Source organism: Monodon monoceros, unplaced genomic scaffold (genome assembly GCF_005190385.1).
Source record: "Monodon monoceros isolate NGI ecotype Baffin Bay Population unplaced genomic scaffold, NGI_Narwhal_1 Super_Scaffold_22, whole genome shotgun sequence".
Lineage (NCBI taxonomy): Eukaryota > Metazoa > Chordata > Mammalia > Artiodactyla > Monodontidae > Monodon > Monodon monoceros.
Genome location: NW_021703779.1, coordinates 42,534,635 through 42,550,536, shown reverse-complemented (window position 1 = coordinate 42,550,536; position 15,902 = coordinate 42,534,635). Strand labels below are relative to the sequence as shown.

The 15,902-nt window shown below is 53.3% G+C and overlaps 1 protein-coding gene across 5 annotated transcripts; it reads right to left on the bottom strand.

The window, feature by feature from the left end:
• Positions 1–3,586: 3,586 nt before the first annotated feature.
• Positions 3,587–15,621, bottom strand: SUV39H1 (suppressor of variegation 3-9 homolog 1). 5 transcript variants are annotated; one of them, XM_029241091.1, is made up of 6 exons: positions 15,553–15,621; positions 13,283–13,428; positions 11,328–11,990; positions 6,090–6,236; positions 5,878–6,007; positions 3,587–5,136 (listed from the first exon to the last, which is right to left on the bottom strand). In XM_029241091.1, the coding sequence occupies exons 1-6, from the start codon at positions 15,569–15,571 to the stop codon at positions 5,003–5,005; spliced, it is 1,239 nt and encodes a 412-aa protein (XP_029096924.1). In that variant the 5' UTR covers positions 15,572–15,621; the 3' UTR covers positions 3,587–5,002. The 5 variants fall into 5 exon arrangements, with proteins under 5 accessions (XP_029096924.1, XP_029096923.1, XP_029096922.1 ...); XM_029241090.1 differs by lacking the exon at positions 15,553–15,621 and having other exon boundaries at positions 13,283–14,033; XM_029241089.1 differs by having other exon boundaries at positions 4,962–6,007; positions 15,553–15,582.
• Positions 15,622–15,902: the final 281 nt, after the last annotated feature.

Here is a 15,902-nt window from a genome sequence, read left to right as displayed (position 1 = left end):
CGGCATGCGACGTGTCTGTATTTTTATGTGCAAATGTTGCAGGGATTGAGGTCTGTGATCTGTTTGTGGTTATATGTCCCTGGATGCTGTTTCTCTGAAATGTTTGTGGGTGTATATCTCAGCCTGTGTGGTTTTTGATCTTTATGTGAGTATGTCACAGGATGTGAGGTCTGTTCTTTCGGGGCATGATTTCCTAGAATTTGAATTCTCTGAGCTGTTTGTATGTGTGTGTGTGTGTGTGTGTGTGTGTGTGTGTGTCCCAGGGCGTGAGTTTCCTGATCTGTTTGGGTGTGTATGTCTCACAATTTGAGGTCTCTTGAGTTGTTCAGTGTTCTGCATCCAGCATATTTTCTTTGAATTATACTTTAGAGTCTATATCCTAAGTCTCAGAAGGATTTCTGAATCCTGGATTTGGGGGTTCTGAGCTTCCTCTGGTCTACATTCCAGGGGTGAGTTCACTGAGCTGTTTGGGTGACTGTCCTAGAGTCTGTGGTCCCGTTTGGGACATATTTTCAGGTGTGAAGTCTTCTTTTCAGGAAGCCTCAGTCCCAGGGTGTGAGCTATCTGACTCATTCGAGGTTTGTTCCAGGGTCAAGTTCTCTGAGCTTTTAATGGGGGGATGGGGGTGGGTGGGTGCCGGTTAGTGAGTTTTCTGAGCTATTTGGAGGTCTTTATTCGGTGTGTGAAATCTCTCAACTCTGTAGTGGTCTCTGTGCAGAGTATGATGTCTCTGAACTACTTAGAAGTCTCTCTTTCCAGGGGAGAGGTGGCTCAGCTGTTTGGGTGTCACCCCTCTGATCCGTTTTGAGCCCATGTCCCAGGGAGTGAGCTCTCTCTGATGCTGGGGGTTTTGTCTTTGGGTGTGATTTTTCGGGGCAGTTTCAGGATCTGCTTCCAGAGTTTCAGGTCTTTCTGCTGAGGTCTTTCTACTGGTTCAGACCTCTGTGTGCCAGAGTGTGAGATCTCTGATCTCTGTATCCCTTGATATTGAGGTCCCTAACCGTTGGGGTATGTTTCCAAGGGTGAGGTAGCTCCTGTTGGGGGAGTCTCTGTCCCAGGATGTGAGGCCTCTGACTTACTAGGGGGTCTGTTTTCAGGGTTTGAGGTCTCTGAGCAGTTTGGGGTTCTGTCACCAGTTTATGATGTCTCTTGGGTGTTTGGGGGTCCGTGTCCAGGTTATTATGTTTCTGAGCTGTGTAGGGGTCTGTCTCCTAGGGTGTAAGGTTTGTCAACTCTGAGTATTTTGGTGTTGTATGTCTGACATGTGAGGTCTCTGGCCTGTTTGTGGGTCTACTTTCCAGGCTGTGAGGTTAATGAACTCTATGGGGGTTTCTGTCCCAGAATGTGAGGTGCTTGTGTGTGGGTACACGTAGCCAGGATGTGCTGTGTCTGAGCCGTTTTTGTGCCTCCATGATGCGAGGTCCCCAAGCTGTTGTGGGTCTGTGTCCCAGTTATGAGGTCTCTCTGCCACTTGTGGCAGACTTTGCCTAGGTTTGTGAGGTTTCTGGGCTGTTTGGTGATCTGTGTCCATAAAGGTCAGGTATCTGAAATCTTTCTGGATATGAGTACAAAGTGCAAATTCCCTGAGTGGTTTTGAGGTCTGAGTCCAAGGTGTGCTATTTCTCAGTCGTTTGCGGGTCTGTGATTTTTGCTGGGGATGTTAGCCTAGGATGTGAGGTTTCTAAGCTGTTTGGGGTCTGTGTCCAGGACGTGTGACCTCAGAGTTATCTGGGGTCTGTATCACAGGACCTGAAGTCTAGAAGCTGTGTAAAGGATCCATGTCCAGATCTTCGGATCTCTGAGCTCTTCTGTGAACTAGAATATGAGGCCTTTGAGCTGTTTGGGGGTCTGAGTGTTTGAAGGCTCTATTTGGGGGAAATCTGTGTTCGGTACGTGACATCTCTGAACAGGAATCTGTCGAGAGTGTGACGTTGCTGAGCTGGGTTAGGTCCCGTGTCCCAGCGGATGTGATTTTGGTGCTGTCTAGCATCATGTTCGTCTTGTGAGGTCTCTCAGCTGTCTGGTGGTCTGAGAAGAGGGTTTGAGGTCTCTGAACCATTTCTCCAGCTTTACCCAAGTTTGTAAGTTCTTCAAGAAGTTGGTGGGTCTTTATCACCAGCTGTGAAGTCTCTGACCTTTGTGGGGGCCTGTAGTCAGAATTTCAGGTCTCTGAACTCTTTGGGTATGTATGTGGGTTGCAAAGCGTGAGGTCTCTGAAATGCTTGGTAGTCTTTCCTAGGATGCCCTGACTCTGAACTGTTTAGGGGTCTGTGTCAGAAGGTGTGAGGTCTCTGAACCATGTATAGATCTGTTTCCCAGAGTCGGAATTCTCTGAACTGCGTCTGTTTCTGGGCTCTGAGATCTCTAAGCTCTTTGGGGTCTGTGTTCAAGACTTGAGTCTGAGTTGTTTGCGGCACTGTGTTCTAGGGAGCAAGGGCTCTGGGGTGTTTAGTGCTCTGTGTTCCAGGGTGTCTCAGCAACTTGGGGGGTCCATGTCTAAGGTATGAGGTTTTGGAATAACTTAGGGATCTGTGTTCAGAGTATGAAGTCTCTCGGGTGTTTGGGTGGTCCATGTCTGGGGTGTCACATCTCAGCTGTTTTGGGGGGGTTATCTGAGGCTGTGAGGCCTCTGGGCAGTTTGGGACTCGATGATCAGGGTGTGAAGGCTCCAAATAGCTTGGGGAGCAGTATTCCAGATTGTGAGGTATTTGAGATGTTTGTGCATCTCTAGCCCATGAATCCAATGCAGTGTATGAGGCAGCATCTGAGGTCTCGGAGTTCTTTGGAGGTCTGTGTCCCCTGGCTTCAGTGCAGCCTCAGTGATGTGGGGTTTGTGTCTAGGTATGAGATTGCTGAGCTGTAGGGAGATGTATGTCCCAGGGTGTGAGGTCCCTGAGGTTTGGGGTCAATATCCAATGTATAAGGTCTATGAGCTGTTTGGAGGCTCATGCCCTAGGTGCCCTGAGGTCTCTGAGCTGTTGAGGATTCTGTCACCTGTGTGTGAGGTCTTTGAAATATTTGGGTATGTGCCACAGCATGTGCAGTCTCTGAGCAAAACCAAAGGGCACTGGCTCACGTTCAGGTTGAGGGGTGATAAAAACAAGTACATATACTTGAAACGCCATCTCGTTGTTATCTGCTCTATACCCTGGCACGTATAGGTGCTCAATAAATATTTGCAGAAAAACCTTCCCCCAGCACACACAAACTTTTCTCTTTGAATGCAGTAGGCAGGCTTTGGGCTCAAAACTTTGAAGAGCAGGGAGGACCCAGCTAGAATTGTGTCATATTTCTGTATCTATCTCCACTGTATTTCTCTGGGTTTTTTTTATGGCCAGTGATAATGGTTTGTCCATTTAAACAGCAATGGATTTAGTTTGCTTTTTCAGTGCATTATAAAATTTAAGTATAAAGCAAGCTTATTTTAGGTCAGGATGTTATGTAGACGACGGTGCAAGTGGTGCACTGTGGGGAGTGTTAGTCAAATGGCTGAGGTTGGAGGACCGCGTTCCTGGGCGCCCCCAGCTCCCAGCCTCTCATCTCCCCAACCCCCACCTACACAAGGTCTTTAATCCCCACACCTTGGTTTGTTCAGTCAATAATTTGTTTTATTGATGCCCATCCCAGGCTGGGTAGGGCTGAGGGATATACAAGAGAAGAATCAGATTCAGTCCATGCCTGAAGGTCAGTCTGGGGTGGGGAGCACGGACACACAGACAGACATACAAACGGACACACAGATCTGGTGGCAGGGCACACAATGTCACGTAGGGACACTACACACAGGTAGTCAGGGAAGGCTTCCTAGAGAAGACCTCACAGGGGAAGCAAGGGGCGAGGCAGCCATCAGAGCCTTCACCTTTTGTACATTTGTGGGCAGGTAACTTTTGAGACCAGTGGACCCAAGGTGAGCACAAAGGGCCAGGGCTGGGAGGCAGCAGAGGCTCCCCTCGCCTCACCACACCCTCGTGGGTAAACCATCCCCACCCCCATTCTTGGCCTGCGCTTTGCCTTCTGCCACATGGGCCCGTTCCTGGGATCCACCTCCATTGTTTCCAAGGCTTCCCTGAGACAATCCACATGGACCAGGTGCTCTGCCCAGTGCCTGGCACCTCATCAGCACCCCATCAATGCACATTTTGTCCTAAGTGCTATCTACAGCCTAGCCAGGTCTCAGTTCCAGCTCTGGGTACTCCCAGCAGTCGTCGCACCCCGGGTTTAGAGCTCCCAGCACCCTTTGAGCTCCTGAGAGCCCTGGGCACCTTCTATGTACTCCCAAAGGCAAAGCTCAGTCCCAGCCCACCTTAAGGGCTGGGAAAGTCTGGACTGCCTTTCACTGGCCAACAGGCCATGGGCATCCACTGTCCTTCCAGTGGCACGTGGGTGTCCACTTCTCAGACGCACAGCCCTGAAAAAGAGACCCTACGGCTCTTAGGCCGACACTAGGAGCATGCAAGCATAAGCAGGAACCAGCCTCAGACCCCAGCCTTGGAGACCCCCTTTCTTTCACTAGCACAACGTTTCTGTGGTAGGGGAGACGAGTGGGCTGGGAACCCTGGGCTCTGGTATCAGCCTGTCCTGGGGCCGCTTCCCCACACCCTTGGGGCAGTGGGGAGAGGGCCTGCAACAGACCCCTCAAGCTCCAGGCAGAAGCAGGTGCAAAAACAAACGTCTTTCTATTCTGGGTCTGGGCTGGGGCTCAGCCCTTGGACCTCCTTGCTAGGCGATGAAATCCCAACTGCAGAAAGTCCTGGTGCTGAAAAATCACTTCCGAAGGTGGGCAGGGGTAAGTGCAACCCACGGATGGGGCTGGGACAGGGAGAGGGAACTCCTGTAGTCTGTCCTCTCCATGGCCCCGCAGCGCCGAGCATGGGGCAGGTGGGGGCAGGCAGAGGCAGGCAGGAGGCCCTGGCAGTCGTTCCTCAACAGGAGGGCAGCAGTGGGTGGGTGGGGTACGCATATTTAGGCCCCCATGGTCAGTCTGGCCTCAGACTTCAAAGGGCTAGAAGAGGTATTTGCGGCAGGATTCAGTCCCACACTTGCATTCAATACGGACCCGCTTCTTGGGGGAGCCGGGGAGCCCGGCCAGGCCAAAGTTGGAGTCCATGCGGGTGCTCTCCATGTCCACGGGGTCCACTGTGGAGTCATAGCCGGGGGTGGGGGGGTACTTGTTAGATAGAAGGCCTAGATGAAGTAGTCCCACTGCCCTTTTTACCACGGGACCCAGGGATCTTAGGGGCTGGGAGCAGGTCTGAGGTCTGGGTCAGGAAGGGGTCATGGGGTTGGTGGTTTCAGGCAAGGGCCAGGGCTTAGCACTAGATGGGTGTTCAGGTATTAGGAAGATGGCCAGGGATTGGGGGTTCTTGGAGGAGGGGTGTCAGGGAGCTGTCAGGGGCAACCAAGAGGGTTGTGTCAGGCAGGGGTTAGGAATGGAGGGTCACCTGGGCATCCAGAGGGGCATCTGAACTCTCCTGCCAAAGATCCCCCCTCGAGTGTCTCAGAGGTGGCTAGTTGGTCAAGAAGGGGACTGGTTGGAGGCCACAAGGGTGTCCAGAGGCTTAGAATGAGGAAGGCCAAAGGGGGTTAGGAGCGGGGAGGGTTGGGGGACTGGGGAAATTCAGACAAGATTGGAGTCAGGAGGAGTGTCATAACTGTTGAGCCAAACATCCTCCCCCGGGAGCCCTGGGAGAAGGTGGCATGAGTGTATCAGAATTGGGGTCCAGTGGCTGGGAATGAAGGGACCCCCCAAAGGGTAGGCAGGGGTCCAGGAGTCCAGATATGAGACTGGGAGTAAGAGCATCTTAAAGTTCCTTGGGGAAGGGTCCTTGTGCCCCACGTCATCGTGTGTCCCTGCCCGCGGTCCCCTGCCACCCCCACCTTGCATGTTGTAATCGAAGGTAAGCTCCTCGCCTGCCCGGATGGTTCTTGTGGCAAAGAAAGCAATGCGGGGCAGCCGCTCATCAAGGTTGTCTATGAAGACGTTGTACACCTGGAGGTTGGGGTCACACTGGGCAAAAAAGAACAGTGGGAGGGTGAGGAGGGGCCCAGCCTGCTCCTCCCGACCCCCCGCCCGCCTTCGGGGTACCCACACTGTGGTTGACAAAATGGGAGATGTTGCCGTAATAGGCGGCGTCCACGGTGTACACATCCTCCACGTAGTCCAGGTCGAAGAGGTAGGTGGCGCCCTGGCGGTCGTAGATCTGGCCCCGCCGCTCTGCCTCCTCTGAGGTAATGATCTGAGGAGAAGGCCACAGGGGAGGGGAGGTTGGCCAAGAAGGTTCAGGAAAGCCAGCACAGCTCCCGACCCCCTAGCATGGCCCCCCTGGAGGAGAACAAGGGAGCAAGGAGGCACCCGCACCCTGCGGCTGGCTCAGCGGGGCTGGGCGGTGTGTACACATGCGAGGCAGTGACGCACAGGGTGTGTCAGCCCTTCTCAGGCCTCTGGAGGGCACTGGGAGTCTCAACGGTAGGCGGAGGGCGGCCACAAGGTCCAGGAGTGACAGACAGAGGTCCCCATAGTGAGAGACCCATAGTAGGACATAGTGAGGGGACCCAGATCAAGGGTGAGAAAGAAAAAGACCCAGTACTCAACAGAGAGGGGTGGGGAGAGTGGGGGTGAGAGACGCTGACTGATCCAGGGCGAGAGAGCCTGAGGCGCTGCAGGATCCAGCTCTAGAGAACCGAGCCAGTGCAGGGCGGTGCAGACAGCAAAAGGAACATGGAGAGTAAGCTGAAGAGAGAGGCCTGGGAAAAGGGAGACTGAGTGAATGAGAAAGGGACTCAGAAGAGAGAGCTAGAGGCAGAGAGTTAGAAACAGACAGAATCTTAATGCAAAAGATCCAGGTCCAGTAAAAAGGCCCAAGACCCCAAGGAGTCTGAGATCACAAAAAAGAGACCAAGGCCAAAAACTCAAGAGATGGAAGAGGAAAGAAAGGGGACCAGAGCACAGAGTAGAGCACCTCGCTCAGCCCTGACACCGCACACTGCCAACAACTGGTATTTAAGACAGCAGTAGGCATTTCCTCCTCCCCAGATGGGTCCCCATCTGTCCTAGTAACTGGACCATTATCCTAGCCCAGCCTGTCCATGCCTCCCAAATGCTGGTGACGGATTCCTCACCCCAGCCCCTGCCACACCCCATGCCTCCTCTCCATCCCTCATGTCCCCTCTTCTGGGCCCATGCCTCTGGGTGAAGTCCCACGGTAGCCAAGATTGCCCCCTCCTCAGCCTGGGTGCCCCTAGACCAGGGCCGGCCTCGTTCTCCACTCCCAGGTTTCTGCCCGGCCCTCAGACACAAGTGCCAGTACAGTACACAGCAGACACACAGCAGATGCCCGTTATTTGTATCCTGCTTTCTAGCTCGGAGACCTGACCTCTGTCCAGCAGTGGTCCTATAGGCAACTCAGGCACTCTCTTCTCGCCACACCCCTTATTCCTTCCTTCTCCCTTCATCAGAGACCCACTGCCCACCACCACCCTCCTGCCACACTGGGCATAAGCCCAAGACCCACCCGGGCCTCCTTCCTTGCTCATCCTCAAGCCAGCCAGTGACCTTGCTCTTCCTACTTCTGGTCTTGACCAGCCTCCGTTTTCTCTAGCCTCCTCCCTGCCTCCTCCACCATCACCTCCAGCCTCTGCTCCGTGCTGAATGCCAATCAACAACCCCCTTAGAAGACCAAGGCCTATCCCTCAGGCCGCACTGCTCACTGCCCCATACTCCAGCTCCATTCCTTGAGGAACCTGGTTCCCCCATACCCTCAATTTTTGTTTGTTCACTCATTCATTCAGTGGATTTTCATGAGGCCTACCCTGTGCCTGGTCCCAGTACTCAGGGATTACAGTTGGGTGGGGGAGACACAGGAACCAGGCTTGGTCCTGGCCCTCAGGGGTCAATTTGGTGGGGAAGTCACAGGGACCAGGTCCAGTCTGGCCCTCGTGGGTCACAGTCTGGTAACATAGATGGACTCAGACACCCACAGTGCTTAGAGTTTAAGGGGCAGTGGAAAAAAGATACACCATCAAAGCAAACTGCAGATCACACAAGGGCTTTGACCAGATTGAAAAGTGGGGACTCTCCTGAGGGACAAAACAGGAGCCACAGAAGCATTTTGAGGAAGAGTACATCAAGGTCAGTTTCCCTCCACCTCCCAGAGAACACATACTCTTCCTTGTGACATCAGCTCCCAAAGATGTCACTTCTCTGTGCAGCCTTCCTGAAGCTCCCAATCCCCACCCACCGCTGCCTTCAGAAGCCTGGGATCAAAGGACAGCCTCTCCTGGGCTCATGAGCATACTGGATGGTGTCTGGGCCAGCTTTTCCCTTTGGGCCCCTCCCCAACCAGAGGGAATGCCCACCTCCTCCCCAGTCTCCATCTTCCTGCCTGTTCTGCCCCTACCTGCTCCCCCAGTCTCCCCAGGAGTGAGTCACACTGCAAACCCTGCAGGGCACAAACGGTTCCTTCTCTCTGTCTTCTTTTCATTCCCACTCTGTAAGGGGTGGTCCACCCTGAAAACTTGAGAACAAATCAGTCCATTCCCCTGCTCCCCAGCAATTCTCTGGAGTGACTGGGGAAGACAGATGGGCTAGAAGCTGGCAGCCGGGAAAGGGTTTTGATGGGAATGGGAACCAGAAGACTCAGAGTCCAGTTGCTGCTCTGCCCTGTCCCGGATATGGGATCCTGAATGTTCTCTCCCTGCCCGTTTCCTCAGCCAAACCCCCCTCCCAAATCCAAAAAACAACACTCCACCAGGTTTGGCAGCACACCAGTTTTAGACATTTGGGCCTTTTTTACCCACTTTACTAGCTTGGTGACTGAGCACTTTACTATACCTCTCTGGGCCTCAGTTTTCTCATCTGTCGAATGGAGATGACAGTGACAATCATCCCAACCTGATAGGGGTGTTGTCAAAATCCAACAAGATCAGAGATGTGAGAGGGATTTCTGTTTGTTTTTGTGTTAGGAGTGGTTATGAGTACCGTAGCTTGTCAAAATCTAACAGGCTCCCTGATTTTGTGCGCCCTTTCCCAAGAAAGGAAAAACTGCTGCTAATTAAATGATGATATGCCATCATTTAATTAAACTAAAGCGAGACTCACTTTCATTTCAGAGTTGTTAAAATATGAAGTGCGTGTTTCAGAATTGATAAAACAGGCTATGTTCTCTGCTGGGTGAGGGTGGAGATGTTCTGACAGAACGTGGAAGGGCAGCTCACGTGGAGGGGCTGTCAGTGCAGAGGTGGAGAGTGAACGGAGGTCCAGATTGGAGGAGGACAGTGTGGTGAACGGGTCGGGGATATGCCCTTGATAACACCCGGTAGGACAGCACTGCAGGGTCCCCAGAAACCGCCATGTTTACAGCGTGGAGGAGTAAGGACACTAAGGAAGAATGGTGGGAAAAGTATTGGGCCCAGGGGACCTTGGGGTGCCAGTGAGATGAAGACTCTTCCTCCTCCTTGCCTGTCAGGATTCTCCTGTGCTGTTGACAGCTCCTCCAAAGACTGTCAGTGCAGTGAAGCTAGGGATACCCACTGCTCTGGACTTCCTCTACGACTGTTGACTCCTGTGGGTATCGACACCTCATCCCCTGCACTGCTAACATAGCTCTGGGGTGTGACATCTCTTCCACACTGTCACTGTCCCTCTAAGGTCTGGACATCTCCACCAGAGTGTCAGGGCGCTGAGGGTGTGGACACTTCCTCCAGGCTGTCAGAGTCTCTTAGGTGTAGACCTGAGCTCCTTCAGACTGTCACTATCCCTCTGGAGTGAGGACACTTCACTTTCCTGAGTGTCAGGGCAGTGTGGGTGTGGACACTTCCTAAGTCAGACCGCCAGGGTCCTCTGGAGAGCCTGCTCTCTTCCTCAGGTCGTTCTGGGACATGGACACCTCTTCCTACAGATTGTCAGGACCCGCCCCCCTTCTCTAGACTGTCAGGAACCCTCTGGGCTGTGGTCACCTCCTCCTTCCTCTAGACTGTCAGGTCCTTCAACATGTGGACATTTCCTCCACCCGACCACTGGGATTATCTGGGGTGTGGACATCTCCTTGTCCAGACTGTCAGGGTCCTCTGCAGTGTGGACTGCTCTGCTTCTAGACGGTCTCTGCCCCGCTCCCAGCCCCGGGGGCTATGACCCTCTCTACTTTACAGTTCCTCAGAGCAGGAGCCTCTCCTCTTCATCAGTGTTATCACTACAGTGTAGACATCCTCAGGTGTGCGTCCCTTAGGCCAATTCTGTCACTTCCCAGCCATGTCATACCCCTAAGAGACCCACAGAAATACGGAGGTGTTTGGGGTTGTCATCGTGACAAGGCACACTCATGGATTTAAATGGTCAAGGTCCAGGGATGTTAAATGTTCCCCAATGCATGAGACGGTCCTACGTAACAAAGAACTGCCCCACTCCAAATGCCCACCACGTCCCATCTTAGAAGATGACACTTGCTGTTGCAGATACTTGCTAGTTATTCACCCAAATCCCTTTTCGTTTTCCACTTGGGCATATGGCTGAATCACACTTCACAGCTGCTTTGCACTGAGGTAAGGCCACTGACTCGGTTCCAGCCAGTAGGTGCGGGCAGACATGATATGCACCACGTCCAGGCCTGGCCTCTTAGAAATCTCCCCTTCTGCAACCCCCAGCCTACTTGCCAGGCAATGCTGAGGATCAGAGGCGACTCTAAGGCATGGCACAGGCACAAGAGGGAAAGAACCTAGGTGGCCACGCCATCGTGTGGAAGGATACGACCCAAATGCCCACACTGGTAGAGCAAACGGACTTACAGCATGCAAAGCCATTAAGATGTGGGGCTCGTCTGGTCCAGCGGCTAGCCTGCTGGACACAGCCCGCCTTTCCCCAGTGTCCTGCGCGGCTAAAAGAGGAGGTAGCCAACCTCCCCAAGGCATGTCTATGTCCTACTCCAGACTGTGTTCCTTTTGTGCAGATAAGTAAAAGGTGCTCCTTCTGGGTAGACACAGCTTGGTGATAAGCTGGACCCTCGTGAAATGAGAAGAGGAAGTGCCTTTTCAGGTGACGCAATCCTGTGCAGACCACACGGCCTGTTAAAAGGAACGCTGCCTGGATTTCAGTTCCCGCTTTCCTCTTTGCTAGGTACCCTTATGAAGTCAACCCAGTCTGGAGGTATTTCAACGTGCCTTTACCAATTTGGAATACTCGCCCCTGCCAGGATGTCCCTCTCACACTCAGGTTAACCCCTTCAACACCTTTCCCACAGGGAAAGCAGGGAAGCTGCAGGCACACAGTGGGGAGAGCTGGGCGCGCACGGTGGGAACACACGTGGGGAGAGCTGCGCACAGCCCCGTCTCCCTACCTCTCCCACGTACTCCATGACGAAGCTGTTCTTGCGGATCTTCTCCAGCGTGCGGACACCCCAGCCACGTCCATCATCCGTGCGGAAGATGCAGAGGTCATAGCGGATGCCCTTCTGTACCACGCGGTTGGGGCAGTCATAGCCACAGCGGCAGCGGGAGTTGCACTCGTAGATGGGCAGCCCGGCTCGCAGGCGCACCTGGCCCTGGTCATTGTAGGCAAACTTGTGCAGCGATGCCCCAGGGCAACAGCCTCCAGCAGGTGCCCACAAACAGTCTTGGCACTCGCAGCCCACAGCCACCTGGTTGAGGGTGATGCCCTCACCGACACGGTACTCGTTGATGTACACGAAGGCCCGTGGGGGGCCATCCAGGTCCACCTCGTTCTCCACGGTGATGCGTCCCAGGTGGCTGCGCTTGGCGTTGAGCTCCTGCTCCCAGCGCCGGAGCGCCCGCCTCTGCTTGGCCTTCTGCACCAGGTAGTTGGCCAGGCTTGGGTCCAGGTGCCGGGGTGGCTTTGACCGGTGGTGCCGCCGGAGCAGCTCCCTTTCCAAGTCCTTGTGAAACTGCTTGAGAATGCGCACACACTTGAGATTCTGCCGTGGCTCCCAGGTGCTCTCTGAGTCTGGGTACCCACGCCATTTTACCAGGTAATACTCCTGTTCCTGGGGGGTGGGGTGGGGAGGGATGAGGTCACTGTAAGTGACAGACGAGACCCTTGGGCCAGCCCTCATGGGACTTCCATCCCAACGCCTGTGGACAACACCCAAACTGTTCCCCCCGTTTCCTGGAATGACTCTGTGCAGTGGTTAAAAAGCATGGGCTCTAGAGTGAGGTTCACTGGGTTCAAATCCCTCGCTCCCGCTTACTATCTGTCTAAATCCCAACTTTTAATTTAATCTCCCAAACATACTCCCTCCTGCTAGCTGTTCAGCCCAGCTCTCCAAGTCATCCTTGACTCCTTTTTCTCACACTCGCCACATCCACTCTCAGGAAATCCTGTCAGCCCTGCCTTCAAGCTACATCCAGAATCCTACACTTCACACCTCTGTCACCGTCACCACCGTCATCGCTCGCCTGGAGTGCAGCAGCAGCCTCCTCACCTGTCCCCCTGCTTCCACCCTTGCCCCTACAGTCTGTTCTCCACACAGCAGCCAGAGGGATCTTTTCTTGCTGAGCGGCAGCTATAGGATAGAGTTTAACTACACAGATTCTACAACTAGACAAATCCTGAAACTGCCGCTCCCTAGCAGTGTAAACTTAGGCAGTTATTTAACCTTGCTGGGCCTGTTTCTTCATCTGTAAATAAGAAAAAAAAAGCTGACATTTTTCTAGCATTCGTTATGTAGCAGGTACTGTTCTAAGCAACTTACATGTATTAACTAATCTAACCCTCACAACTCTATATGAGGTAGATACTACTAATTATACCCATTTTATAGATGAGGAAAATTAAGTACAGAGAATTTGGGTAAGTATCCCAGGGTTACAGAGCCAGGATCTGAACCCAAGCATGCTGGCTCCAGGCTGCTCTCTTAACCATCCTGCCATTACCTCCTCTGGCAACAATAAACAGTTCCCATTTTGCAATGTTGCTGGCAGGATTAAATGAGTTTCTGAAAGGAAGTGCCTGGCAGGCAAAGTGCTCAAAACCATTAGCTGTCATTATCTCCACTACTGGGCTCAACATCTCAATCTTTGCAATTGGTTTGTATTCCTAGGGAGGTGGGAGGAGAGATTTATCTGGGGATTCATTCTGGCTCCTGCCCCTCTCGGAAAGCCACTTAGTTTTCCCACCTGTAAAATGGAGATGATAAGAGGGCCTACTAATCCTATTTTTTTAAGATCAGAGGAGAAAATTACTTTTGGAAACAGATGTGGGTAATTGGGGGTAAGGGGGCAGGAAGCCAGCTTCCTTGAGTCACCCCTGCCCCGGCCATGGTCACCCCAGACTCACGCGGATCTTTTTGTAATCGCACAGGTACTCGACTTCAAAGTCATAGAGATTCCTCTTGGAGATGCCAAGGGCAGGGCAGGAGAGTTTGGCCAGGCGGCACAGGTCCTGTAGCTGATTCCAAGAAGACTTGCAACACACACTGCAGCCTAGAACAAAGGGGGCCATGAAGGAACTATTGCTGGGCATCCTGGCAAGGCCAGGGGTCAAAGAGGACCCCAAATCTTCCCTGGGACTTCCAAAGGACTACCTCAGAGTCAGTGAAATTTAATCCACAGGCCTTCCCAATGCTAAGATCCTTCTACAACAAGAATGTGCCACTCCCATCTACCCCAATGCTCACTGTCCAAGGCTTTCCCTGGAGCAGCAGACTTCCAAGTGGGATCTGCTGCATGGATTGTCCTAAAGGAATCTATTCCGAGAGCTTCCAGCTCCCTCTATACCATTCCTTAAACTGCCTGCAAACCTGCCTGGAGTTCAAGACCTAATCATCCTTCTCCCCACTTTGCAAAAGAAAGAGAACAACCCCCTCCATCTCAGTAGGGTGCATTTCTCCAAGGTGTGTGGGTAGGGATGGGATTAAAACCTCCAGGGCACCAAACAAAGGCGTAACTAGAAAGACTGGTCCATAATCCTTTATCTGAAGCTCCTGGGGCCAGATGTTTTGGAATCCAAATTTCTTTTTTAGATTTTACAAGTGCAGTTCTAGGTATATCCCATACATTCCCTAACACACCCCTAGTGTGGTCAGGACATCAAGACATAATCAAATACATTAATAGTTCTGTAGCAAAAGTCTGAATTGTCACAAACATAGGAGAAATAAAGCTGCAAGATAGTGGCACTGAACAGTCCCTCCATCTAGCCTAGTTTTACCACTGAATGATACCAAATTTAAGTTTTCAGGGCTTTTTGGATTTCAGAATTATGAATAAGAGATTGTGGAGTGGTATTAGATTACAGGAAGCTTCCCCAAATGGTTAGTGCAGGTGCCTTAAACCCACAAGGTATATTTTTTCACACTGCATTTTGATTTTCTCTGTCTCATCCACATTTCTGTGAAGGGTAAAGCTGGCCCAAAGGGGTGTGCTCTGAATTCAAGAACAGACAGAACAATATAGGTTAGTGACAGCAATTATTTTAAATATACCTGGAATGTTTTGGGGGGCTACCAAAAGTTTTCAGGACACACAGATTTTTTTACTTAAAAAGGCTTCTTTCGGTTCAAGGCATATTCTTAATTACTGTGCTTTAGAAGCCATTTTATCAAATCATTTCACAAAACCCTTATTCCAAATATAATCAGTCAGTCCTTATCCTATTTCATCTTTTAAAAATGTTTAATATTTTCTACCTTCCATTACAAAAACCAAACATTTAAACTCATGATGAAATACTCTAGATGTCAACCTACAAATGTACAAGAGCTTTGCAAAATTATTACGTGTGCATTTCCCCCCCTCCACTTAGGCAGGCCTAGTGGAGACTCGGCCTGTACCCACGCCTTCCTTTCCCTGTGATGCCTCTCCCTTTCAAACCCTTAACTTGCTTTTGAAGCCCCGCTAACGTGGTCCCAACTCACATCAGCTGCTGTCTCCGCACTGACCACAGATGGACTCTCCTACCCTCAGAGCTCCCCCTCACACCTGTGGAACCCATCCTCCCCGCAGCTTCCCTCACCCAGAGGGGCCCACCTTCCCCAACACACTGAGTCACCCCTCCTTCCCCGCGCATGGGGGAGTCCAGCTCTCCCATTAGGGAAGCCCCCTTCCCCTCTTCCTGGGCGAGCCCTCTCTGCCGCAAACCCCTCCCCCACCACGCTGCGAGGAGATACCCTCCCCCAGAAGAGTCCCCCGTCCCCTAACTCTGAAAAGGAGGTCCGTCCCCTTCCCCCCCCTCCCCTTCCGGCGTCTCGCGTGGACACCAAGAGGGTAACGGTCACCGGCGACCAATTTTCCCGCGCGCGGGCGCGGCCTCCCAGACAAACCCCCGTGCGTGCGCGCGCCGTCCGGTCGCGACCTGCGGCGCGCGCGCCCCTCCCGTGTCCCCACTTAGCCCCTTGCCCGCCGCGTTCCGAGGCACGCGCCCCCTCCCCTCAGCCCCGCCCAGCCCCGCGCGCCAGGCCCGCGCGCCCCGAGCTCCAGCCTTTCGGCGCCGAGCTTCCGGCTCCCGACCCCGTGGCCTCGGACGCCGGGGCCCCGAGCCAGCGACGCCACCCCTCCAGCCCACCCGGCCCGGCCAGCGGGCCCGCGTCGCTGCCGCCACTGCTTCACCTTTTAAATTTTCCGCCATCTTTCCCCACGGCTAACTACATTCGGGCCTAACCGGCCTCGCGAGAGGAGAGCTCGCGCGGGCGTGGCCGAGAACGCGCAGCCTATTGGCCGCGCCGCGCCGCGAGCAGCGCCCGCGCGGACCAACCGGCGAGCCGTGACCGGATCCCTCCCCGCCTCCCGGCTCGGTCCAGAAGGCGGGTGCTCGCCGGCGCTTTCCCAGAGTGCGTCTGGGAGGCGGAGGCGGCGGCGGCGGCAGCGGTAGCTGAGGTTGCCGGAGGTCCTGCCCGTAAGCCGGTCTGTCTGTCACACTGTCAGCCAATCACGTTGTCAGCCAGCTGCACTGGGGGATT